General features: G+C 41.7%; 1 protein-coding gene across 5 annotated transcripts in view; it reads left to right on the top strand.

The window, feature by feature from the left end:
- RYR2 (ryanodine receptor 2) overlaps positions 1-25,239 on the top strand; it is a 572,172-nt gene that overhangs the window by 525,736 nt on the left and 21,197 nt on the right. For all 5 annotated transcript variants that reach the window (XM_033099500.1, XM_033099502.1, XM_033099501.1 and 2 more), the window contains 12 exons: positions 1,342-1,422; positions 2,238-2,326; positions 3,765-3,893; positions 7,322-7,426; positions 9,662-9,743; positions 11,666-12,963; positions 13,750-13,814; positions 15,455-15,602; positions 18,527-18,613; positions 19,167-19,385; positions 20,799-20,929; positions 22,245-22,287. In XM_033099500.1, the coding sequence (XP_032955391.1) occupies positions 1,342-1,422; positions 2,238-2,326; positions 3,765-3,893; positions 7,322-7,426; positions 9,662-9,743; positions 11,666-12,963; positions 13,750-13,814; positions 15,455-15,602; positions 18,527-18,613; positions 19,167-19,385; positions 20,799-20,929; positions 22,245-22,287 (2,477 nt within the window). The remainder of the gene's footprint in view (positions 1-1,341; positions 1,423-2,237; positions 2,327-3,764; positions 3,894-7,321; positions 7,427-9,661; positions 9,744-11,665; positions 12,964-13,749; positions 13,815-15,454; positions 15,603-18,526; positions 18,614-19,166; positions 19,386-20,798; positions 20,930-22,244; positions 22,288-25,239) is intronic.

The raw sequence follows: 25,239 nt of genomic DNA, 5'->3' as shown, positions 1-25,239 counted from the left end.
AAGGGTTACTCATTTCACATTGAATGTATGAGCATTGAAAGTATGTAAATGGTTTATTGATTCGATTTTCTGGGGGGAAAACATTTTAAATGGGCTCACAAGGAAAGAATCAGTCAGTTTATGTAACTAGCTATTTTGATTTAAATATCTATTTAAAGACTCTTCTGATTAACGTAGCTCATGAAATGATACGAAGTATCATTGATGAAGAGTTTAGTTTGTTTATTAGCCTAGACGGTTCCCCCTTTCTTTCCTCTCCTATCATGAATGTAAACATTGAGGAATGGGCTTATCAGCCATGTCATGAAGAGTCCAAACAATGTATTTAAATTGAGCATTTAAACTTGCCACAGGGCTGATTTGTGTACATGGTGATTTTCGTTTGGTCACCAAATATCCTATCTTCCAGGCCAACAGGGAGACCAGTACAGTGATTTTATGTACTTTTTAAAATGTTTATATTAGTTTTCAAAATGGTTTTGCCTCCTAACCCTCCCATTATATGAAGCCTGTCCCTTTGAAAGTCACAGACTGCAGACTGGTAAGTCCATCAGCTCGGTCATTATATTCATTCATACCTTCAGTTAAATACATGAGCACCACATAGTTTTTTTTCTTAACCCAAAGTATTTCCAATCTGAAAAGTTATTATTTTTTGAAATACATAAGTACATTCATTTACTTGCCAAACAACATTTTTTTTGTCATTTCCCTTTCTAAACAAATTCATATTCCAGAACATACACTTATGTGGAACATTTTTTCACTGACACTCTGTGCTTTTAAAATCTATTTGCATTTGTGTAGTGCTGTGTTTTTTTGTTTGTTGCTTTCTTTGTGTTTTTGCTTTGAAGATAACTCATGATCAAGAAACATTTAAATTGAAATATAGGTAAAATATTTGAGCCCTTTCTGCCATATCATTCTTGCCCCACGAATATAATCAATGTTTAATGATGCAGAGTATGCCGACTTAACTAACATTTAGAAGAGATGCGGAACTCATTTCTTTACCCATCTTACCAAAAAAAAAAAAAAAAAGAGAGAGATGAAAGAAGAAAGTTTAAATCTTCAGGTTGTTCCTAAAATGTTGCCAAACCCATGCTGCTACTTTTAACAGACAGAAATCTGAGTTTTAAGATTCAATGTTCTTTTCTGACAAAGAAAACGTGCATCTATCTGCCAAGCGCATGGTCTTATGAGCTTCAGATAGAGGAGTGGTTATGATCTGTGACTGGTTCTGGTTTAGAATGATGCTAGACTGACATGCAAGTTTGATGGAAGTGGGGACAGAGGGCGGGACACGCTGAGGTGGTTGGTAATCTCTGGACTTTTCTGCAGGAGAAAAAGTTCTGCAGGATGATGAGTTCACCTGTGACCTCTTCCGCTTCCTGCAACTGCTTTGTGAGGGACACAACTCAGGTTTGTGAGATCCGAGGCTGGAGGACGGTACCGAGAAATAAGTGTTTTGAAGTCAGTAATGACAGGAGCCTGTTAATTCCAATGATGCTGCATCCCTGGGGTCAGCAAACAGCCCTTGAGCGTCACTCCATATGCACTGGCCCTGTGACATTTTATGTGTTGTATTGCTGCCTGAGAGTCCTTTGTAAGCATTTCACTAATTCTTATCAATTGTCCTTACATTAGAGAAGACAGGCTATATAGGTAAAGAAAGATGCAGATGAGATGGGTAGCTATAGAGAAATATACAGCTTTATTTCCTTTGTATCACTTCTCTTTCACTGGGGAACCTACTTCCTAATGGTACTGAGTGTAACATGTTTCCACTCATTGTTTCTGTATCTAGCTCTCTACCAGGCAAGTGCCTCCAGAAAGGCAGGAACTAGACCTTAATTTTCTCTTTGCTTCCCCGGCACTGAGCACAGTACTGAGGAGCACATGGTTACTGAACAAATAATTGAATTCCTGTCTCCTGATGGTTGGAAATCCTTTCAGTCATTCCCATGCCCACAGCTCTAAGAGCCAGGAATCAGGTGTCAGCAAACTCTTATAAGAGACAAAAACTGAATGACGTTGTGGGATGTACCTGGATATGTTTATGTGGAGGTCACTCACTTTTTATAGAAAATGTAAATTATATCACATAAAACTAGCAGATAAAACAACACTCTTAGCCACAGTGATTTTGCTGGAGACATCATTTACTTTTGGAGTTATTCGAATAACTCACTGAAACTTTTGAAGGAGCTGTAATAACATCTTTTGATCTTACATAGATTTTCAGAATTATCTGAGAACACAGACTGGCAACAATACAACTGTCAACATCATCATCTCCACTGTTGACTACCTGCTGCGAGTTCAGGTACCAGCTGCCTTACACCTTAGTGACCAATTAAAAGGGGTGGTCAGTTGAAATAATGCGGCAGGTGAATATGTTAAGCTGACATGTTTTGATGTGTTTTGATTTATGACGTGTCAAAAGTTTTCGAGGTGTTTTGTGTTTGATCACAGTCTTCCATCAAATCTTGGGGTGAGGCTGCCACTGTGGTCTGTCTCTGATCGTAGCCCCTCTTTGCACATTATTTTCTTTCTATAATTGGGGATTTTGTTTACCCAAAATGTTTCAGCTTGATGGCATTTTACATTTTATTTTCGTTTTGTAATGCATGTGTATGCTTTGCTCCTCTGCAGTTCTTAGATTAATGGGGGTGGGGGGAGGATATTTGAAACATTCTCAGGAATGGGAAATAAAGGCTTTCAAACTACCTACCATATACTTAAATCTAAGTCTCAGATCAGTTCTTTTCAGCCATCCTAACATATTTGAATGAATTTTAAAATTCAGCTTAACACTTGATCGGTTAGAAATTTCTCTGATACTGGAGTAATCTTTTCCGTGTTAATAAAGCTGAATCTAAGGAGCATCCTATGTAACTTTTAGCCTTCATTTTATTTTTTAGAGAAGCCAGGTGCCATACTTTAAAAGATTTCACAAACTTTCAGTTTTTCCCTTAATCTTTGAGTATATAAAAGCACAGCACCTTTTTACTTAAAGCTTAATGGGGAAACAAGTCATTTTTGAAGCAAATATATCAAGAAGCGCTATTGATTGTGATTTTTTGTGTGATTTTTTAAAAAAAATCATGTTTCAAAGCCCAAATGTTCTTTACACACAATAATATAATAAATTGTATTATTCATTTCGCTGACTAAAATTCCTTCAGAATGTTAGTGTTGAAAACATCCTGTCTGGAAAGATTGATCTTATTTAGATATTTGTTTACAGTTGTCAGTATTTATACGTAGTCCAGCCAGATTCCTCAGGGGCCATTACATAAGCCCAGGGATCCTAGAGTTCTCACCCAGGAAATGTTAGAGGCTTTGTTGCAAAAGTAGGAGGCCAGAAAAAAGTAGAAGGTCTATAACCCCAAAAATACTGTTCCATGATTTGTCTAATATCTTTGCTCACATGGTGAACATGTAACTACTCAGTGGATAAATATGTACTAATCTTACGAATCCTTATGTTTGTGGAGTTCAAGGTCATCAGAGATAGAAAGTCATTTTTAAAGCTAGGTTTTCTGCTTCTTACCTTCTCTCCAGTTGATTATTTATATCTAAGGAGGACGTTACCATCTTGCATATTTAGGAAAATCACTGGGAATTGTATTTACTTCACAGATATTTTTGTTTGCTTCCAAATCTGTTATTTAAAATGATTTCCTGTTACAGAGTCCAAAACTGGACAGGTCAGTAATAGCTCCAGAATGTGCCTTAATCCTTCCATCTCTCTTTCACAGGAGTCAATCAGTGATTTCTATTGGTATTACTCTGGGAAAGACGTCATTGATGAACAAGGACAGAGGAATTTCTCCAAAGCAATTCAAGTAGCAAAACAAGTCTTTAACACCCTCACAGAGTATATTCAGGTAAATCTTTAAACATTCCTGATATTTGAAGAAAGACTCAACTGGTTAGCATAGAATTCCATGGAAAAATGCAATATGCTTAAAATATTCTCCTGCCATCGTCCCCAGTTCCAGTTGACCCTGGCCATAGATTCGTAGCCAGAGATGACAATAAAAAAATTAGGCTGAGGTGTGAATTTATTCGGAATGAGCTTCTTTATCATTTGGTCGATTGACATGTCACTCACTTCTTGGAGGCATGAACTGTGGTATTGGCTCTGGCATCTCCAGGGCCTGGCACCACATCAACCCTCAGCGAGTGTGAGGAAGGAACGGGGGCAGGAAGGGCAGGACGTGACACCCACTTTAGAGCGTTGCAGTAGAAGTGAGGGAGACATTTCATAGGAACTTCATTAAGAAAGAGACGAGTATTTAAAACCTTCTCTCTGTGTGTAATTACATAATTATATAATATAATCATGTCTAATATAGGTAAAATTCCAAATACTATAAAGAATCTACCTTTTTTTTTAACATTGATTTGTTTTGTATTCTTAATAGGCTAAACTTGTCTTAACCTGCAGATTTTGAAAAGATGTTGTAAAATTCTGGGGTTTTTCCAACCAGCAAAGCAGTGCTATTTCCTAGAAGTCCAGTCCGTCCTCTTTCCTTTGTACCTTCTGTCTCCAAGGACAGAATCGTGACTGCTGTGTTTGAGATGTGCTATATAGGAAGAAGGAACATATAGTTTGCTTCCTTCGACTACACATCATCTTAGAGGGGGGAAAGTTACGTAAAAATAACAAATTGTGTCCTTAGAGCTGGCATATTTACAGGTTGTTTGAGTAGATAAAGGACTCGTGACTGAGGGAGGTGAAGGCCCACCTGCCTTCTGCCGGTTGCAAAGGTGTTCAGTGGCACCACACAGGTCACGAGAAAAAGGAGTGTGAGGTGGTGGGAAAGGCTGGTGCTCTGTTCAGATTAGTGAGCTGTTCTCAGCAGTGCATGGCCTGAGGTTGGGCAGGTTCTGGGAAGGACATTCTGTGCGCTTCAGGTTTAGGAGGACAGGTGGGGGCTTTGGCCTTGGGTTTGCAACTTTGTTGCATGTTGCAGAGACAACTCTTGGTCAAGTTTTGGTTGCAGAAGGACTTAGACTTTAAAATACTTTAACTTTTAATTAAGTACTTAAATACCACATGAAGAAAATACTTCCTGACTTGAAGAAAAGTCATATTTATTTTCCTTGGAATGGCATACTAGTGTCCCCCTGATGGCCTCCTGCACTTGCACCCCACCAGTGTTCCCACCATGGAACACACCACCAGCCTGTACTTGAACAACAGGGAAATCCTGAAGATCTGTTGCTTTGAAACCAGTCATTGTAATAGCCAGACAGGGCTAAAGTTTGCTGTAAAATTATGACAGCCTGCTACATTGGATGGGCTGAGTAACCTGATTCCTTCCCACCAGTGTCTCTTCAGACTTGCTTTGTGGACCATTTCTATGCCAATCTTTGAATGGATCTTGTGCACTGGCCACTCTCAGATAACTACAATTCTTTCAGTCACTTCGTCACAGAATGTTCTCATTTCAGTGACAGTACAGTGGCTTAATCACTTGACTCTGATCCACATTAAAACCTCCCCTTACCGTGGAACCTGCCTTCATGATGGAAAGGCCTCAGGGATGAGGATGGAGGGCTGAGGGCTCGGAGTGAAATATGGGCTTCTCTCCTTTCTCCCCACAGGGTTCCTCTGTCCTCCTTTCCATCCTGTCAGTTTCAGGCTTCCTCAGGGCGGGAACGGGGGGTGGGAGAAGAATCAGGGAGGGAAGGTCTCCTTCCAGGGCACCTGTAAGTCAGGCTTTCACCCTGGATCTGCCCTCTGGGGTGGCCTGTTGCAACCCTATTACCCATAGTGCCTGGCAATGCCTCTTTTCCCACCCAGTTTCGAATTATTCCACAGACTCTGCATCTGGTGGCTCCGTCTGCCTTGGAGTCACATAACCCTTTCAGGTGGTCTTGTCGGGCAATATTGGAACAGAGTAGCTCCATTCTGAGAAGCCCATGTAAAAATACTTTTTTTTTTGTCACTCTCTGTCTTTCACATTTTTAGTGTATGTGCTGCCAAAGCAAGCACTTTTTACATTTTTTAATACCAGACCTTATACTCCAACTTCAGGAGACAGAAGCCAGGGACTCCGAGGGTCCTCTTGTTGCCTTCTCTCTCCTTGGTGTTAAGGGCTGGAGAAGCAGCCCCTCTCCACTCCCACTGCAGCAGGGATGGAGGTGGAGGTGCCTGCCAGGAGAGCTCTCTCCAACGTCTCTCCTTTTCAACTTCCACCCGTTTATGTCCTCAGGGTGGAAGACCTACTTAGTCCCCCTTCCTTGAGTACTGAGTCCACATCTTGCTTATGGAATATAGAGGCTCTTGGCACTTACTGTCTTTTGTTCTCAGGACCTCGATAGAAGCTGATGCAGGACAAAGGTCCGTTTCAGCCTCCCATCAGTATCTTCACTGCGGTCGTCTCTTCCGGTCACTGTTTCTAGAGTCAAATCTCAAAAATCTCTCTTTAACTTAAACTCATTGTGAGTCGCTTGTCTAAAGGAATGAATGAATTGGAAGTTAAGAGCTATGTTGTCTGTGTGGTTTTTCTTTTGAAATAAGATACCTGTTATTTATTTTCCTGGTTGATGGGTGTCTGTTTGCAAAACTTAGAGATTGTATAATTTTTCCTCAGAAAGTAAAAATAGAAATTGTCTCCATGGAAACATTCTACCTGCTACAACACACAGTCTCTAGTGCCATATAAAGATCACTTCTGAAGTGCAAGCTTAGAGGGCAAAGTTAGGTTCTGATTGCCTCCGATCTTGGGTTCATAAAGTTAATGACTAATTCGTAATCTTTTAAAATCTCAGGGGTTGTATGATTGGTAAAACACTTGTATAACTAAGAAAGCATTAAGAGGACTTTTTCTCTCTGATGAATGCTTTATCCTGGTTACTATTTAGCAATAGAAAGTATTGCTGTCTCATTTTAAGCAGAATCCCAGATTCTTTTCTCACAAGATAGTAGGTGCTGATTGATTTGACTTAATAGCCAAAACAATTGGATCTTATCCTTCTCCTCTAAATAGGAGAAAATAAAGGCAGACAAAAACGAAATCCTTCATCATTCTTTTGTGTCCGTGTTTTATTATTCACACAGAAACAGAACATGAAAATCTGTTGAAAAATTGTTTTCAGGATTTATTATATTAAACATTTCATAGATGAAAATGGTTATCTCCTAAGGGTACTATACCATTACATCACTGTGTGTCTTTCATTTGGGGTTCCATCTTTTCGGATGACATGTTGGCGATAAACTATGTTAAGTGAGTGCCTATTACTGTGAGGTTGATTTGGCAGTGACGGTTCAGGAATGATGCTGTTGGTTTGTCTCCTGCAGGGCCCCTGCACTGGGAACCAGCAGAGCCTGGCCCACAGCCGGCTCTGGGATGCAGTGGTCGGCTTCCTCCACGTCTTTGCCCACATGCAAATGAAGTTGTCCCAGGTAAATCAGCTACCTCCTTCTAGCATCCTAAATGACAGATGGGACACCGTAGTCACTGGCAGAGCAAACACGCTCTCCTTCATTAGAATATTATCGTTCTTAGATTACCTCTTTATATATCTCTTACTCTACATTAGAAAGCACTTTCTTAAATAAAAGAATTTGATGCAAGCTGGGAATAAGTGGGAGCCATTATTCAAAACTGAAAACAAGAGATATTAAGGAATTGAATATATGGAGAAATAAAAGAGTGTAGTCCCCGAACACTGAACATTTCACAAGCCTTCGTAGACCCACTTCGGGATGATTACTCTCCCTGCAGATTACTGGGAAAGGCTTTTGATCTGCTACCAGCCCCCTGTTGATGGGGGAGGGTTTATTTATAGGGTGGAAACAAATAGCTTTTCTCTGCAGATGGCTTGTACCCACTAACAGAAAATTTAGCTTCATGAAAGTCAAAGAGAAAAAAGCAGCTATAAGGATAAGCCAATACAAAATAGATGTTCCCCATGTTTTAATGTTAATTGGGGCGTGCATATTGAAAATATCAGCATGTTTTTCTCATCACTGTATCTATTTCATTTTCTCATCACTGTATCTGTTTCATTTGAAGCTAAGAGATGCGTGAATAGAAAAATTCTTCATATAAATCTTGAGTAAACGTGTCCCTTTGAAGGGGTGACTTTTGCTGGATGTCCTGAGATCTGACATATCTGTCAGGGTGTGGGTACTTGCCAGATATCAGGTGGAGGAAAGCGTGCTAGATTTAAAGTGAGATTTTCACCCCTCGATCCTATGAGTGTGGGCCTGCTCTCTCTCCTCCCTTAGTCTCCTTTCCTCCCAGAACCTGAGGATGCTCACACCTGTCCCCGGCCTAAAGCAGGAGCATGACAACAAAGATAATCAAAGCCAGACACTGGTTAAAGTGGTCAGGGCAGATTTTAATTGGCAGGAGCTATTGCGGGAGGGAAGAGAGTCCAGTGTGATTTGTACAGAGTTGACTGGGTGCTTTAAAGGGAGACTGAGGGGCTAGGAAGGGAGTGAACTGGGCCCCAGTAGAGTCAGAAGTGAAAAATTACCACAGCGTGGTCAGTGTGAATGCGATGAGTCCAGCTGGCAGGTACCAGTCAGGCTCCAACCCTCCCACAGAGAAGGGGGGACAGAGGCCCTGTCCTCAGGTGTTGGCGGGAACAAACAGGACATTTTTGGGCGGCCTTGAGTTTTCTTAGGTATTCTAGTGGGGGCCAGGGTCATCCAAGGGATGTGGCTTTGAAACTATGTGAGTGTTCGTTCTAGGCTTTGTAGACCAAGGGTGAGGCCTAGTTGGGAAGAGGGCACAGAGGAGCCTGGCTAGAGTTTGGTCAAGGAGAGAATCTTTGTCACTATCTAGTTATTGATGACTTCAGCCGAATAAGAAAATGTTACGATGGTTTCATCTGATCACTAATGACATTTTAGTAAGTAAAGGAAACCAATGTGAACGAAGAGAGTTCTCTTTCTGATGTACCCACACCCCTGTATTAACATCCGGCGCTACCTCACAGTTTGCAGTTCGTAGACTTGGTCAAGGTAACAACTGTTTATAAAGAAAAAGTCCCATGTTTCCAGCAATGTAGAAATGTAGCTTCATGTGTTGCAAAATACAGATGCATAAAATGATACCTGGTATAATTAAAAATATATTTTTTATGGTGAAAAATTAAGATAAAAAACAAAACCCCAGACAATTTTAACTGGAGAAATATGAGAGATTGTAATAAAAATGGTAAAGAAGGTACACTGTACACATTTTGGATTAGATTTCTATAGCAGAAGTCTCTGCCTGTTCTTTACAGGATACATTAATTTTTACAAAATGGATATCATCTTTGTGTAGTAAGTTAGAAAGAAGCAAAGACAAGTACTGTACAGACTTTTCCAGCGACAGAAAGATATCCACGTGCAGAGTCACCTGAGTCCTGCCAGGCGGGCCCTGGGGAACATGTCGCTGCCCTGTCCCTCTGTGCTCGTTACACTGGCTCGTGTCCCTGCACACACTGTGAACACGAGTTGGAATCGGTGATACATGTGCTTTAGTCCTGGGATGTATATTTTGAATAAGCTATACACCTGCATTTGGCCTTCCTTTCGTTCTGTCCCTCTACGTTTACTGTTCGTGGGACACTCCGGAGACGTGTCATGTTCGGGCTGCCTAGTTTTCTCATGATCTCAAATGCAATTTGTTAATATTTTCAGGATTCCAGTCAAATCGAACTGTTAAAAGAACTAATGGATCTTCAGAAGGACATGGTGGTCATGCTGCTGTCCATGTTAGAAGGTAGTTTTGACTTACATATTTACATTGTACATATTCAACTTCCCTTTATTCTTTTTTGAAGGGATCATATGTCAGCATGCTGCAAAGACTGAAATAGCCACAGTGAGATGTAACAGATGCTTGGGTGTATTGGGGACTTTATGACTCTGGAGTTAACTTTTTTTTTTTAAAAGAGAGATCCTGCATCTCTCAGCTTACATGTCTATGGAATGAAACCACAGTACTTTATAGTAATATTTTTCCTTTCATAGTGATGCCCCAAAGAGAAGACTCTCCAGAAAGACTGTATATAAAGTTTCATTTGTTTGTCTGTGAGTAATCAGTGGGGATTACAGACATTTGGATAAACTCCCTGTGAATTGCTGCTCTGAGCTTTCCTCATTGTAACCCCTGTGGGTGGCAGTCTTGTCCTGCCTCTACACGCCCCACTCAGTTTCTATTCTCTCTTCTATTTCCACTTCTTTTTCTGTTATTACATTGCTCTTCTGCATCTGGCAGTAAGCATAGTGGTTGAGCACTTGGTTCCCATATGCGCGGATAAATCTCACCTCCATTGTTCAGTTTCCTTTGTGAAATGGAGATAATGATAAACTGACAGGAGCATTCCGTGACCTATTGTGAATACGACCACAGCAACCAAATAACGTTCACCATTATGTAACCTATCCTTTCTTCTTAAACCTTCCTGATTTTTCCTTCCTAATCCACCCTGCATTGTGAAACTGCACTTTGATTAACTCAGTCAGGAGTCTTGCCCTGTGCAGGAACTTCAGAGACACACCATTTGCTTAACACCCTTCAGTAGCAGCCACTTCATACCCTCCAAGCACCATGGGGTCCTTTTATCATGACCTCATTTCAAATTTCAGTCTGAAAAACAACCATAAGAACAGCCGCAGCAGCAGCCGTAGCCATAACAACTTAAAATTAACTTCTTGTAATGTCCCGGCTCCTGGTTTAAGTACTTATTTCATCCTAATACCAGGTTCAGGAGTTTGATAGTATCATTATCACTGTTTTGCAAATGAGGAGACTGGGGTGCAGAGAGGTGGAGAGCCCTTCCAGGGTGCCCAGGGGTAGATGGTGGGACCTGGATTGCAGCCCACCGTGCAGCTCCTGAGGCCACGCTCTGAACCACAGTGGTCACTGCTTCACAGGTGGAGGCAGCAGGCCTCTCGCCATGTGTCCTTCTTCTGTGTCAGTCTGTATGTTGCATAGCATGCTCTGTGCAAAGAGTGAAAGCATTCTATGACTGTAATTTTACATGCTATTGAATTTTCTCAAGTTTATTAGTAATCTGCCATTTTACAACTATAAACCTTCTGGACCATGAGGAAAAATGCAGGGCAGTGCTTTACATTTTAAATAAGAAAGAGCATATAACTTGCTCTCAGGGGATCTTCTTAAAGTCAGACACTTACCCTTACTAACCATGTCACAATGGGTACATTCATTTAGCTTTCCTAAACCTCAGTTTCCTCGATAGTAAAATCAGAATTAATAAAAAGTACCTGCCTTACAGACATGTAAGCATTCAATCAAGTATTGTCTATAAGGAGAGATTTTTCAATGGTAAAAGATTATGCAAATGCTCATTTTTATTAATAATGAGACTGGATTTCAGGTCGAGCTTTTGGATATACATGTTTGCCCATTTTCTTTTTCCTAAAACATATTGCTTCTTTGATCAATTTAAGGAAGAAAAGAAAGCCAACGTTTGTTCAAATATTGTTTTCTGTGCGTTAGTTTAATTCCTTTGTAAATGTGGTTTTGCATGTGTTTGTGTAATCACACTCATCATTGAACGAGGAGCCACCCTTGACTCAGACGGTGTATAAGGTCTATATTGTTATATTCTCCATAGACATTGCTTTTTATTGATCAGGGGTGCATTTTGAGCGAGTGCCGTTCTCTCCCGCCAGGCAATGTGGTCAATGGAACCATCGGCAAGCAGATGGTCGACATGCTTGTGGAGTCTTCCAACAACGTGGAGATGATTCTCAAATTCTTTGACATGTTCTTAAAACTGAAGGATTTGACCTCTTCTGACACCTTTAAGGAATACGACCCCGATGGCAAGGGCGTCATTTCCAAGAGGGAGTTCCACAAAGCGATGGAGAGCCACAAGCACTACACACAGTCCGAGACCGAGTTCCTTCTGTCCTGCGCCGAGACAGATGAAAACGAAACCCTCGACTATGAGGAATTTGTCAAGCGGTTCCACGAGCCCGCGAAGGACATTGGCTTCAATGTGGCTGTCCTTCTGACCAACCTTTCGGAGCACATGCCCAACGACACGCGGCTGCAGACGTTCCTGGAGCTGGCGGAGAGCGTGCTCAACTACTTCCAGCCCTTCCTGGGCCGCATCGAGATCATGGGGAGTGCCAAGCGCATCGAGAGGGTGTATTTTGAGATCAGCGAGTCCAGCCGGACGCAGTGGGAGAAGCCCCAGGTCAAGGAGTCCAAGAGGCAGTTCATCTTTGACGTGGTCAACGAGGGCGGTGAGAAGGAGAAGATGGAGCTCTTTGTGAACTTCTGCGAGGACACCATATTTGAGATGCAGCTGGCGGCCCAGATCTCCGAGTCGGACTTGAATGAGAGGTCAGCCAACAAAGAGGAGAGTGAGAAGGAGAAACCAGAAGAGCAGGGCCCGAGAATGGGCTTCTTCTCCATTCTGACTGTCAAGTCCGCCCTGCTGGCTCTCAGGTACAATATCCTGACCCTTATGCGGATGCTCAGCCTGAAGAGCCTGAAGAAGCAGATGAAGAAGGTGAAGAAGATGACAGTGAAGGACATGGTCACGGCCCTCTTTTCCTCCTACTGGAGCGTTGTGCTGAGCCTCGTGCACTTTGTCACCAGCGTGCTCAGGGGCTTTTCCCGCATCGTCTGCAGCCTGCTCCTGGGAGGCAGCCTGGTGGAAGGGGCAAAGAAGATCAAAGTCGCTGAGCTTCTGGCCAACATGCCGGACCCCACGCAGGATGAGGTGAGGGGAGATGGGGAGGAGGGCGAGAGGAAGCCCCTGGAAGCCGCCCTGCCCTCGGAGGATCTCACGGACCTGAAGGACCTGACGGAGGAAAGTGACCTCCTGTCAGACATATTTGGCTTAGATCTGAAGAGAGAAGGAGGACAGTACAAACTCATCCCTCATAACCCAAATGCTGGCCTCAGCGACCTCATGAGCAACCCTGTGCCCACCCCCGAGGTGCAAGAGAAATCTCAGGTAACTTACCACTATGTCCTGGTGACTCTCTGGATGCCAGGTGAGCTCGGCATGTGAGCTTCACATCAGCATCCGTGCAGTGGCTGCCGTGTGCTCAACACGTGACTCAAGCTTCCAAGAGAAGTGGAAAAAGCAGAGCTGGCCTCTGGGAGGTTCTTTACAAATTACTGAATTATCTTAAACTACTAGGTGTAAGCTCAGGTACCCACCCTAATGACATTAGTACTCATTAGTATTCATGAGTATTCACCATGTGTCTGACACCTGGGGTATCATAGGGAAGTAAGGGAAATATAAGGTGTGCTCATGGCTTTCGGGTTGCCTGAAAGAATTATTCGAAAGAGAAAACTAACCTTCATGGAAAAGCTAGAAAGCTATTAAGTGTTACATGGCTCAGACTATAGACAGTAGAGGTTGCACATGTCGAGAGAATGGAAGCACCAGAATGGTTTGGAGTAGCAGTTAGATGAGAGTTAAGAACTGGCACTTAATTGGACTTGAAGGATGAGTGAGATTTGAGTTGAAGAACGAGGTAAAGAAGGGTATTTCTGAAGGGGCAGAGAAAGTGGGAGGCAGGCACTCAGGAAGTCCGTACCTACTGTGCGTGGAGGGTCAGTGCACACAAGGTGAATGCGGGCCTCTAGTGAAAGCCCACCTGGCACGTTATCTGAACATGGGCAGAAGGTCATTTGTAGGTCACAATTCGGCACACGGTCACAGGGCTCCCTAAACTTATTCAAAGGTGATGTGTAACCTGCTTTTCTTTTTCCCATTGACTCATTCCAGGAACAAAAGGTGAAAGAGGAAGAAAAGGAAGAAAAAGAAGAAAAATCGGAACCAGAAAAAGCCGAGTAGGTGTAGTTTCTCTATACTTTCCTTGTTTCACTTGTGCTCTCTCTTTAGGGGACAGAATGGAGACTGTCAGGCTACACGATGATGTCTGTCGTCTCCGTGGACAGGCTGTAACTGAGGACCTCAGTCCTGGGAGGATAAGTATAGACACCTGCCCGCCCACCTGCCCAGGCTGCCTGTCCAGTCTTCCTCCTGTTCCATCCGGGTTCTATTTGTGTTTCTGTCTCAGCAGAAAAGCCCCCACTGCCTTTAAGGGGGGCTCTCCACAGATGACTGATGGCTGCAGTTCTGGTTTAAAACCTCGTATGTATTTCTGTCCTTGGAAAGAGGGGAGGAGACCCACATTCCGAATGCCATTGCCAAGGGTCCTTGAGAAGTCCCTCAAAGCTAGCCCTGGGGCCACACGCACAAAAATTGCTGGAGATTTTCTTAAAAACACACATTCCTGGCCGCTGCCACACAGATGCTGGTTCAGCAGGTCTGGTGTGGCTCCGGAATTGCATTTTCACCATCACTCCTAGAGCACTCTTGTAAGGGCAGCAATAAGAAATAAAGAGCTGGATATGGGCAATGAAAATGTGTAACTTCCTCCTAACACTGACTTTCTGTTAATAACTGAAACATACACCTTTCCCCATATTTAAACAATTCTATATGCACATTTTTTAAAAATGAGGAACTCAGAATTTTAAGTGCCTGTAGTGCCAATATTCTCACATAGCAGTTTATTTTCCTCTATTCTGGCATTTTCTTTGGTCTGTTCTCATTGTTTATTTTTTTGCAGTCAGCACTACTCATTGTCACAGATCTTGCGCTGTTGGATCAGTTATAAAAATGGCCACGTTAATGACTGTTATAGTGAGATGTAGACGTGTATAGCAGGGTTCACAGTTATTTCAATGGCAACTGTTTAATATGAAAAATAACATTACACATGCCTCATATGGGTTGAGGTTAAGTGTGGGTTTTGTGTCTGTGGGTTTTGTGTTTGTGATGACACATATACATAAATAAACTTTCATGAAGGATTGGTACTTCGTACCTCGAGGGATTTTAGGCATCAAATTGTAGTGCTTCTAATTTCATTATTGGCCTCAAAATTAATCATTGACATCCTTTATACATGTGAACAACCAAATGCATATGACTCTGATTTTAAGTCCTAATGGCTTGTCAGAATTAAAGATTGGACGTTAAAATCATAATTTAAAGTTAAAGTATGGTAGAAAATCATGGCAATAAAAAGCTTTCATTGTCACTCTCAGTGAAATGTTTTATTGTACAGTTGGAAGGGAATGTGCTCTGTATAGATACAAAGACACTTCCAGTACTATCCATCTGCAGGAGGCTAGGATGCGCAGAAATCTGACCCCTAATTCTAGAATTTTGAATATTACAGTTTATTGGAGAGAAAGTAATTTTCTTTTTTTCTTTCATTAAATGTATTGGGTGACATTAGTTAATAAAATTACATAGGTTTCCAGTGTGCAATTCTCTAATGCATCATCTGTATATTGAGAAAGTAGTTGGCAAAAATGGTACTCTGCTTTTAAATATTTGTTTGTTGCTGTATTTTGGCATGAAACTCGTTTGTTCTTTAGTTTCTGGATGACATATATTTATTTGTCTGTGTTCACAGGGGAGAAGATGGGGAAAAAGAAGACAAAGCCAAGGACGATAAGGGCAAACAGAGGCTGCGGCCACTGCACACGCACAGATATGGGGAGCCCGAGGCCCCCGAATCTGCATTCTGGAAGAAAATCATAGCCTACCAGCAGAAGCTCCTAGTAAGCCGTTTTAGAATGAATGTTGTGGTGACATATTGTGAGACAGTAATAACTCTGGCTCAGTAAATAGTCATTGACCTCCCTGGGGTGGCAATCAGGGAACCAAGTCAGACCTGCATGTATGTTTGATTTGCCCATCTCAGTGTGGGCAAATCAAACATACATGCAGGTCTGACTTTATTATATCTCATAACGAATGGCATCAGTCCACTGCTCCCGATGGTCAAACCCGTAACCTCTGTACACATTCCCGTGACCCGAACCCACTAGGTATAATGACTTCTGGCATCCAGTGTCTTCCCACAAAGACTCTAGGGCAAGTCAGCCCATGTATCCTGAAGCCCCACTGTGTGCAGGAGACTGTGTGACGCTCTGCAGTTCGTTAAAGCAAAACCTGGGAGCCTTCAGGGTACAAGGAACTTCTACTGATGGTCCTGAACTGGGCTAACATCACTGTTTTATTAAAAATCCAGTTATAAAAACATCACTGAAGGAGCCAACTCTCCCTTGATAATAAGAAGGTCTGTTCCAAATTATCCTTTAAATGTAAATACGTAAAAAGAAGAAATGAATGAAGAGAGAAAAGATAGTTCTTCATGTAGTCCTATACATTTTACAGAAATGCTCCCCAAATTAATGAAATACATATTCATCTTTGGAAAACAAAGAAGTTGTCATTCTCTATCTCTAGTCATGTTCATACCGGGTGGAATTCTTAAAATTTTTGTTTGAAAGACTTTTTATTTGTATGTGTATAAATATTACACATAATTTTTAAAGCAGGAAAAATTGGGGACGTGACTGTGTAGAATAAACCTACGAGAGGTACTGACCAGTAATGTCAGACCTAGAAACTAACAAACAGCAACACTCTTCAAAATAAAGCCATCTCATAGGCAAAATCATAGTCAGTGTGTTACAGCCTTTGGGAATCAAAAATAGACATTTAGGAAACTCGGTGTACTTTAGAACTTCACCTGGAAGGGAAATGGGTTAGTCTCAGTAATTAAATATTCTAACTGCTTACATATATATATATATATATATATATATATATATATATATATATACACACATACACACACACATATATATATATACATATATATATATACACACAAACACACAAACACACACACACACACATATATAATCATACATATATTTAATTAATAGTTTTCACTATTTTCTTAAACACCTGTATTTCCCCTGTATTGTTTAGTGCAGAGTACACTGAACATAAGGTATGTTCTAGATCACTCTGATAGTCAGCGATTGTCTGTGTTGCGATAGTTGGCGTGGCTGCAGGTGTAGGTGGACGGCGTGGCCATGAGGCTGCGTGGGCGCCACACACCCTGAAGTAGCCAGTGGGTTCCTGGAGAGTATGGTGACTCCAGGTGCAAAGCAAGTAAAGACATCTTGTCGTCTCTCTGCCTCGGGGGTCACAGGCTCCCGACTCGGCCATGACTTTCGCTGATCACCAGTTTGTATGCACGAGACTGGTCATGGCCACATCAGGCTGCCATGGGCCCGGTGTCCCTAGGTCTTTGTCACCTCCCAGCTCAGACAGCAGGGTAACTAACACAGCCTCTCTGACCCAGTTCCACCTTCCTGGGTGAACCAGTTTGGGAGCAGTGGCCAGTCTTGGTCCAGTCATCTGTGGCAGTAAAGGTGGGGTCATGTGTGGGAAGTGACATCACCAAAATGGCATGTGTGCACTGAGAGGGAGATGACAGCAGTTGTCATTGTGATAGGACTTGTGACACTGAAGCCCCTGGCATAGTCACTTGGACACCTTGCAGAGTTCTCCCACTTAATGTTGAAATAAATGCTCGATCTCTCACAGTGATTTTCCCCTAAATCCAGTTCTCTAAGTTTCCCCATCAACCCAGCTCTATAAATGGCACCAACCATTTACTTGGTTGCTCAGACCCTGAAATCCAGAAGTTATCATGTCTAAGTCCTCTCTTTATTTCCCACCTCAAATACAATCCAGCAATAATTCTTCTCAGCTCTCTCTTCCAAATACATCCAGAGTTTGCCCAGTCTTCCCCTCTCCGTGGCGACCCCATCCAAGCCACCACCATTGATGTAGCTCCTTCTGCACTTCTATAATAACTTTGTAGCTGGTCCCCTTGCTGCCACGCAGGCCTCCCAACTATTTCCCATACAGAAACTGGAATAATCTTTCCAAGTCATAAACGGATCACATCAAGCCTTGTTCAGATCCTCCTAGAATAAAATAATAATTCCAATAATAATAACAAGAATCATAACCAGCTTTCCCTCTATTAACTTACTGAATCCTCATAGCAAACTTATGAGAAAGGTTGTCTTGTCCACACTTCACAGATGAGAGAAGTGATGCTACCAGGGTGATTAAGTCACTTGTGCCCCTCCCCCAGTGAGGGCGGGGTGACGGCAGCCAGGGTGGCCCCAGAGATCGTAAACGGAACCACTGTGCTGGAAGAGACAGCACAGACTTTATCAGAACTCTCCCCACTCACCTCTCTGACCTCAGCCCTTCCCACTCTCCCCTCTTCTCACTGTGCCTCTTTCTTTATCCTCCGACACGTCAACATCACTCTGAACTCAGGACTTCACCTCTGCGCTCCTTCTCTCACTGTCATACCCTTTGCTCCCCAATTTGTTCACTTGACCTGTGCCCTGTGGCATTCAGGCTTCTGCTCAGATATCCCCTCCTAAGATAAACCTTCCCTGACCAGCCATCTGAAATGGGACCCCTTCCCTAGGTCCTAACCCCGTCACTATTATGTCCACAGCCCCAAGAATAGTGCTTGATACATAGTGCATAGTAGGTGCTCCGGAAGTAGTGTCGGGTAAATGAACGAATGCTTTATTTCAATTGTCTGCCAATTTCAAGTCCCTTGATATAGTGAACTTCTAAATTTTTTCACCTCCAGAACTATTTTGCTCGCAACTTTTACAACATGAGGATGTTAGCCTTGTTTGTCGCGTTTGCAATCAATTTCATCTTGCTCTTTTATAAGGTATGTATGTCTTACTCTTTGAATAAACAGACTGCATTGAGTGTAGAGATTTCACAAATCCACTAGTGAGCCTGTCTAAACTCAGTTTAAAATACATTTGATGAAAGAGAAACCTAATGTTTGGGCGCATCTCTGAACGCAAGGCAGGGGCAGATTTGTTCCTCTGCATGTTGAAGACAGCTAAGGACGGCCCCATGAAGTGTGTTTGGTTCGGCCAAGGGTTACCTAAGGTGTTTCCAGCCTAACTGGCTGAATAGCTCACTGGTATTACTTGGGTCACATGCACTTCTTTTGATAATTGAGAAGGCAGCTTAGCCATCTAGATTTTTCCTGCCTGTGTTGGATCCTCATACCTCCTGGTGAATTAGAAGGCGTTTTACAAGTATGTTCATTACTTGCCATTGGTTTTCAGAGCCATCGCCTTTAGTCTTTTCCTCTGTGCAATGGCTTCACATCCTGCTACTTGCAGTTAAGGCTGAGTTTCCACTGTTTCTTGTTTACACTGACGTCTTAGAGGAAGTGAACTGACTGCACTTTAAATGGTTTGAATCAGGTCTCCACTTCTTCTGTGGTTGAAGGAAAGGAGCTCCCCGTGCGCAGCTCAGGGGAAAACGCCCAGGTCAGCAGCCTGGACAGTGGCTCGCCCCGCGTCCTCGCCGTGCACTACGTGCTGGAGGAGAGCAGCGGCTACATGGAGCCCACGCTGCGGATCCTGGCCGTGCTGCACACCGTCATTTCCTTCTTCTGCATCATCGGCTACTACTGCCTGAAGGTAAGACGGTAGGGGCCCGGGCACCTGCGCGCACGTGCGCGTCCACGTGTCTGTGTAGGTTGGACTTCTGGGGAAGAAGCAGATTGTGAGATGGAGAGTACATGTCCCAGGAATCAATGCCCGTAGGGGAGCGGGCGGGAGCAGGATGCAACAGAGGGGGCAGTGGGCTGCGTGCAGACACACAGGGCAGCCCTGGCCTGTCTCTGCAGCTGGCACCCTTCAGGGCTGTCCTGGGCTGGGACATTGGAGCATGGCCTTCTGATCTCCATGGTGACCTGGCATTGGCTGTAGGCTGCCCTGGGAAGGGATATGGCCTGGGGCTGTCTTACTGTAGTTTTCGTATATTGGTAATTATTCACATAATGACCAATTTCACCTATAACTTGACCCCGCAGATGTGACCCATTCACTCCGTCTCCTAGCATTGCTCCAGTGTGTTAGGAACTATAGACATATGTCATGACAAACCTAGGGCTCCTTGTGATTGTTCTGTTATTAGGGACGTATCTATCGACATCTTGGGTGGAAATGCTTCAGTTTGTCTCACTTCACCCAGAAAACAAGGCAGCAGTTTAATTTGTGAATTTAACTCAAGAGAGTCTCTCAGTGCCTGGGCTGCCCATTGCCTTGGCCACTTCTTCATCTTCTCCTAACGAGACACTTTGTCACTGTCCCTGCCTCTGCCCGTGAAGCTTCCAGAAATTTTGAAAAAACAGGGCCCAGGGTAAAAGACTGGAATGTAAAGTTTCTTCAGAAACTTTTCAGTCCCTCTTCTCTCCTGGTTTTATGGGAGGGATATTCTCATCTGCTTGCAGACCCTCTGCATCGTTTGACGGTCTGTGTCTTGTGGAAAGTCTGTCCCTATGAAAAGAGAGTCAGTGTGCTCTGGAGACATCTTGGCAAACTGACAAAGAGTTTTGCTGAAGTTGAAATTAAAATTTATTTCAAAATAGCTTGTGGGCATGCTGAGCAAGGGGTTATTAAAGACATTTCTCAAATAAAACTCTGCATCTTTTAGAAGCATGCATTTTGCTATATTAGTAACATTGCTATATTTTATTGCCTCGATTTCTATTGTAATTATGTGTAGATACATATATAATATGCAAAAGAAAATAGTTTTGCATAACATTTTTAATATTTAAAAGTGATTTCATTAGTGCAATTACATATGAACCTCTATGTGTTTAAAAACACATGAATATATATAATATCTATTCTATCTTTTGTTTTTCCAAAACCTCTAAATGCTTCTTTCTGCCTAAACATAGCTGATTCATTTTCACTCAATTTTTACTTGCCTGAAAGTAACATGGGAAATACTTCTTTCCAAAAACTGTTTTGTAAATATATTGACCACAGGAGAGGTCAGCATATCTAAACTAATTTAAAATGTTTATTTTTCAAACGTAGGTCCCACTGGTTATTTTTAAGCGAGAAAAGGAAGTAGCTCGAAAATTGGAATTCGATGGGCTTTATATTACAGAACAGCCTTCAGAAGATGATATTAAAGGCCAGTGGGATAGACTTGTAATCAACACACAGTGAGTAAAGAACATATGAGACATTTCTGTGCTCACGAATTTCTAGACATGAAATACTTTGCTGGATTTCCTGCATATGTGTCAAGTTTAGCAGAGGTGAATAATAGGTATGTATTGAGCCAAGAAAGTCAGAAGGCTGAGCGCCACCAGCCTTTTCATGGCGGCCATCCATTTTTGCTCTCTGTGTTCTGAATCCCTGAATCACAAAGGGCTTTGAGAACATCCCCACAGCCCTGACGGAACTTTGCCTCCTCACTCAGTGTTCAGGAAAGGGTGCAGCTGGAGGTTTCACCTGCAGGGTGGGGTCGTCTCGTCCCAAAGCAGAGAAGAAGCACAGATTATTCATTAAGGAAGGAGTTGGAGCATTAAAAGCAAAGATATTGAATTTTAAACTTTTAATGGATCCAAGTTTTAAGCTGTCAGTTGGTGCTATTAAAGTAGCCTAACATAAAATGAGCTAAGGACTATGACACGTAAAATATAAGACAGGAAAACACATACTTTTTCCAGACACTCTTTAATTAGCCTTGTGAGATTAAGACCCAGACTCTTAGCTGCTGTTCCAGGTAGAAATCCATCACAAAGTAGAATTTTCCACCATTAAAAATGTTAGTGATACAATATTTTTGGAGTAGTTTGCACTTCTCAAGGGTGAAATATCTTCTTTTTATTATGATTAGTTTTGCATATTTTTAAAAAGTTATCATTTCTAATAGGTTCTGGATGTTCAAATGGGGATGCTTTGTTTGTGAATAACACAGTAAATATTTACTCGGAATGTTCTGTGTTTTGTTTAGCTGTTAATACTGAATTGAACTAAGTGTGTCCTCTTCAGTGAGCTCTGTTCCAGTTAAGGTGCCAGCGTCACGTTTTGGTTCCATGATCAAAGTTTCCTTGAGGGTAACTGGTAGAATGAGGATTTTTACTTAATAGGACAAACAATGACAGATTTTTAGCTTAGTTTTTAAAGATAATTGACAAATGTATATATTGAGACATTATAAGTAAATAAAACAGTAAAAAGATTGCTTATTAATAAATATGCTGATGTTCTCCATGAAAATATTAGCCTCGAGCCTGTTTGTGAGTTACATGTATATATTGATATGTTAATATTTAACATAATATTTTATATGTCCATGGTGTAGAAAAACTATGGGATAAGATGGGAAAAAAAAATCCTTCTACTTTTCATGAATGGAAGAATATATGTTTACATATTATATTAAGTATTTTGTATATTCTAAATAATATATTGTTATTTATTATTTGTTAAAACGATACTCCTTTACTTCCATGCTTTTATGTCTTTTAGGTCATTTCCCAACAACTACTGGGACAAATTTGTTAAAAGAAAGGTAATGCTTCTTAGAAGAAATAAATTCTCTATGTTTTTCCCCTAAAGTGCAATTCAGATTTGAATTTGATGTGGCTCATATGGACGATGAGATATTGGGGTGTGCTTTTTCTGCCTGTTAAATGTCATTTCAAAATGCAGTAGAATTGAATTTGAATTTGAAAACTTACATGTAAGAACTCCATATTCTCAGCTACAAAATACATAGACAAGCTCCATCCGCCCTTCCTCTAACTCAGGTGAATAATCAGTGCTTGGTCCAGGTATTAGAAGAGCTGCTGAGAATCTCTGAGATTACTTGGGTAACCTGAGCCAGCCATCACTATTAGGACAGCTGAGAAATTCCCAGGGCCCGGACCCTCCTATATACTAAAGAAGTCAAGTTGTTGCCTGGCAACCAAGAACTGAATTTCCTTTACTTTGTATAAACCGTAAAGATCTTGCTTTATGAAGTTTTGTTCTTCTGGTTCATCAGAGGTGGTGGAAAGAACACTGAATGGGGTTTATCTGTGGATTGTGGTGCAAAGCTCTGTTTTGGAGAGTCACGGGTCAGCGCTGCTCTTCCTACCACACAAGATTTTAATGTAGATCTCTTGTTTGAATGAAAGAATGAGTGTAGCAGTCCCTGCACAGTGTAAAAGATGGTATCTCATTTCCTAGCTCCTGCTAACTCCTGGAGCGCCTCTGAGGGTTGGACTGACTCCATCACCCTCTGTGCCATCATGAGTTCTAGCTCCAAGGCACACAGTCTGGAGTGTGGCCACAAAGACTTGTTCAATAAAGTGGTTTTTTTCCCTTTGATTCCACTTGTTTAGTGCTGCACAGAGGGTGGTTGGCGACTGGCAGCCACAGACTTTTTGTTACCAATCTGAGGTCGGATAGAGAGCTCGCACCAAGGATTTAAATCAAGTACATTATTTAAGTAGATTATTAATAAATAATGCACATAAAATCAAGTACATTATTATTAAGCACATTGAGTGAGTTTTTTGTTCTTTTTTTTTTAATAGCAAGACTTTCTACTTGAAATAAGCAGGTTGTTCATTGATTTTTTATTTTTGTTCAAGTTTCTATCTCCTTGTGACCTGACATTTTAAGTAGCCTCACACGACTGCATATGAGTGTACCAAAATTAGGCAAAAGTTTTGAAAGAATAATTTTAAATAGATTATTTGACCATTTTATTCTCATTAAGTACCAGAAATAAGAAGGAGCTTCTACATTATTAAAGCAAGAGTTTCTCTGAAGGAAACTGTATATTTAGAGTTAAACAGATAAATTGTAATTGCAGTTCAGAATATTCGTGACATTCCTACTGCAGTACCCTGTTTGCTCTCCTGGGAATGGGGGTGAGAATACAATCCATAGAGAAACCCCCCCACCTCCGATCAGACCGGCCCATTTAGTGCTATGAGAACAATGCAAAACAAATTGTTTTAATTAACCTAAATATTCTACATTCAAAGACTTTAAAATTTTATTAAATTTATTGGGGTGACATTGGTTAGTAAAACTACATAGGTTTCAAGTGGACATTTGTATAATACATCATCTATACTCATATATTGCATTGTGTGTTCACCACCCAGAGTCAGTTCTCCTTCCATCATCATATATTTGACCCTCTTTACCCTCTTTTACCATCCCCTTTGCCCCCTTACCCTCTGTTAATCATTAAACTGTTGTCTGTGTCTATGAGATTTTGTTTGTTTGTCTTGTTCATTTGTTACTTTTAGTTTTATATCTCATTATCAGTGAAGTCATATGGTTCTCGACTTTTTCTGTCTGACTTATTTCGCTTAGCATGATCATCTCAAGATTCATCCATGTTGTCACAAATGGCAGTATTTCATCTTATGACAGAGTAATATTCCACTGTACATACGTCATAGGCTTTTTAAATACCATTGTTCCTTTGTTTTATTTTTGTTTACCTGATTGCACACATTCATAAAAGGCCATGTTTTTATTTCTGCTAATTCTGTCCATCTATGTATTTTTCCTTGGTCAACTGTAATCTTTTCCTTTAACTTCCCCCTCATCCGTTCCCATCATTCCCATTCCCTTTGTTTCTCTGTATTGCTGTTCCTTTTTACCTGCCCCTTTTCCCTCATTTTTTGCCGATCCTCTCTTTGTTCTTTACTTTTCCCATCCCTTTTGTCTTCACTGTCATGTGGGCCTCTCATGATGTACAAACTGTAGGCCAAGAGCAACTGTGTCACAGAGTCACATGTACTGAGCTCAAGGGTGAGTGGTGAGCCCAGCTAAGCACTGACCTAAAAACGGGACATATGGGCAAAGCCAGCCAATCATGACAGAAGGAGAGAGGGGCAGGAGCTGCGGGAAATCGCTAAGAAATGATTCTAATGACAATGCACACAGAACCTACAGTAGACAAGAATTAAACTGAGGACCAGATGATGGTGATAAGCTTCCAGGTTCAGGTGTTACTGAAGAATTTCTAGGCCCAATATGGTACAGGGAGTGTTGAACGGTTGCACTCCAGACCAAGGAAGGGGTACTGTCACTGGACGGCCAGCCCAATGGCATGCGGCGGTCTGTGCAGGTCACTTTTGGGAGTCCAGCACTACCCAGGCTTAGCTGCCTTGGGCATGTTACATTTTAAGACACATTTCTTGATCTGCAGAATAGGATGCTAATAACACAAAATTTACATATTGTGACAGTCACGTGAGGGAAAGCATGTCCAAGTTCGTAGCATAATTCCTGGCACAAAGTATGAATTTGGTAGAAGTTTCTATCATTCCATTTTCTTCGACTTCTTTACTTGTTTACTTCAGCCCTCCCTCTTCCTTTCATATGCCTCCTTCTCTTTAATTAGAAATCTTGTTCCTCAGCTAGGTATTATTTAAAGTGCAGTAAGGTTGCTTAAATCTGAAGCAGTGTGATCACAGGAGATAAGCCATAAACTAGATTTTTAAGTGAACTTGAA

This window comes from Rhinolophus ferrumequinum, chromosome 27, assembly GCF_004115265.2.
Source record: "Rhinolophus ferrumequinum isolate MPI-CBG mRhiFer1 chromosome 27, mRhiFer1_v1.p, whole genome shotgun sequence".
NCBI lineage: Eukaryota > Metazoa > Chordata > Mammalia > Chiroptera > Rhinolophidae > Rhinolophus > Rhinolophus ferrumequinum.
Note: the sequence above shows the minus strand (reverse complement) of the source record. Positions and strands in the feature narration are given on the sequence as shown.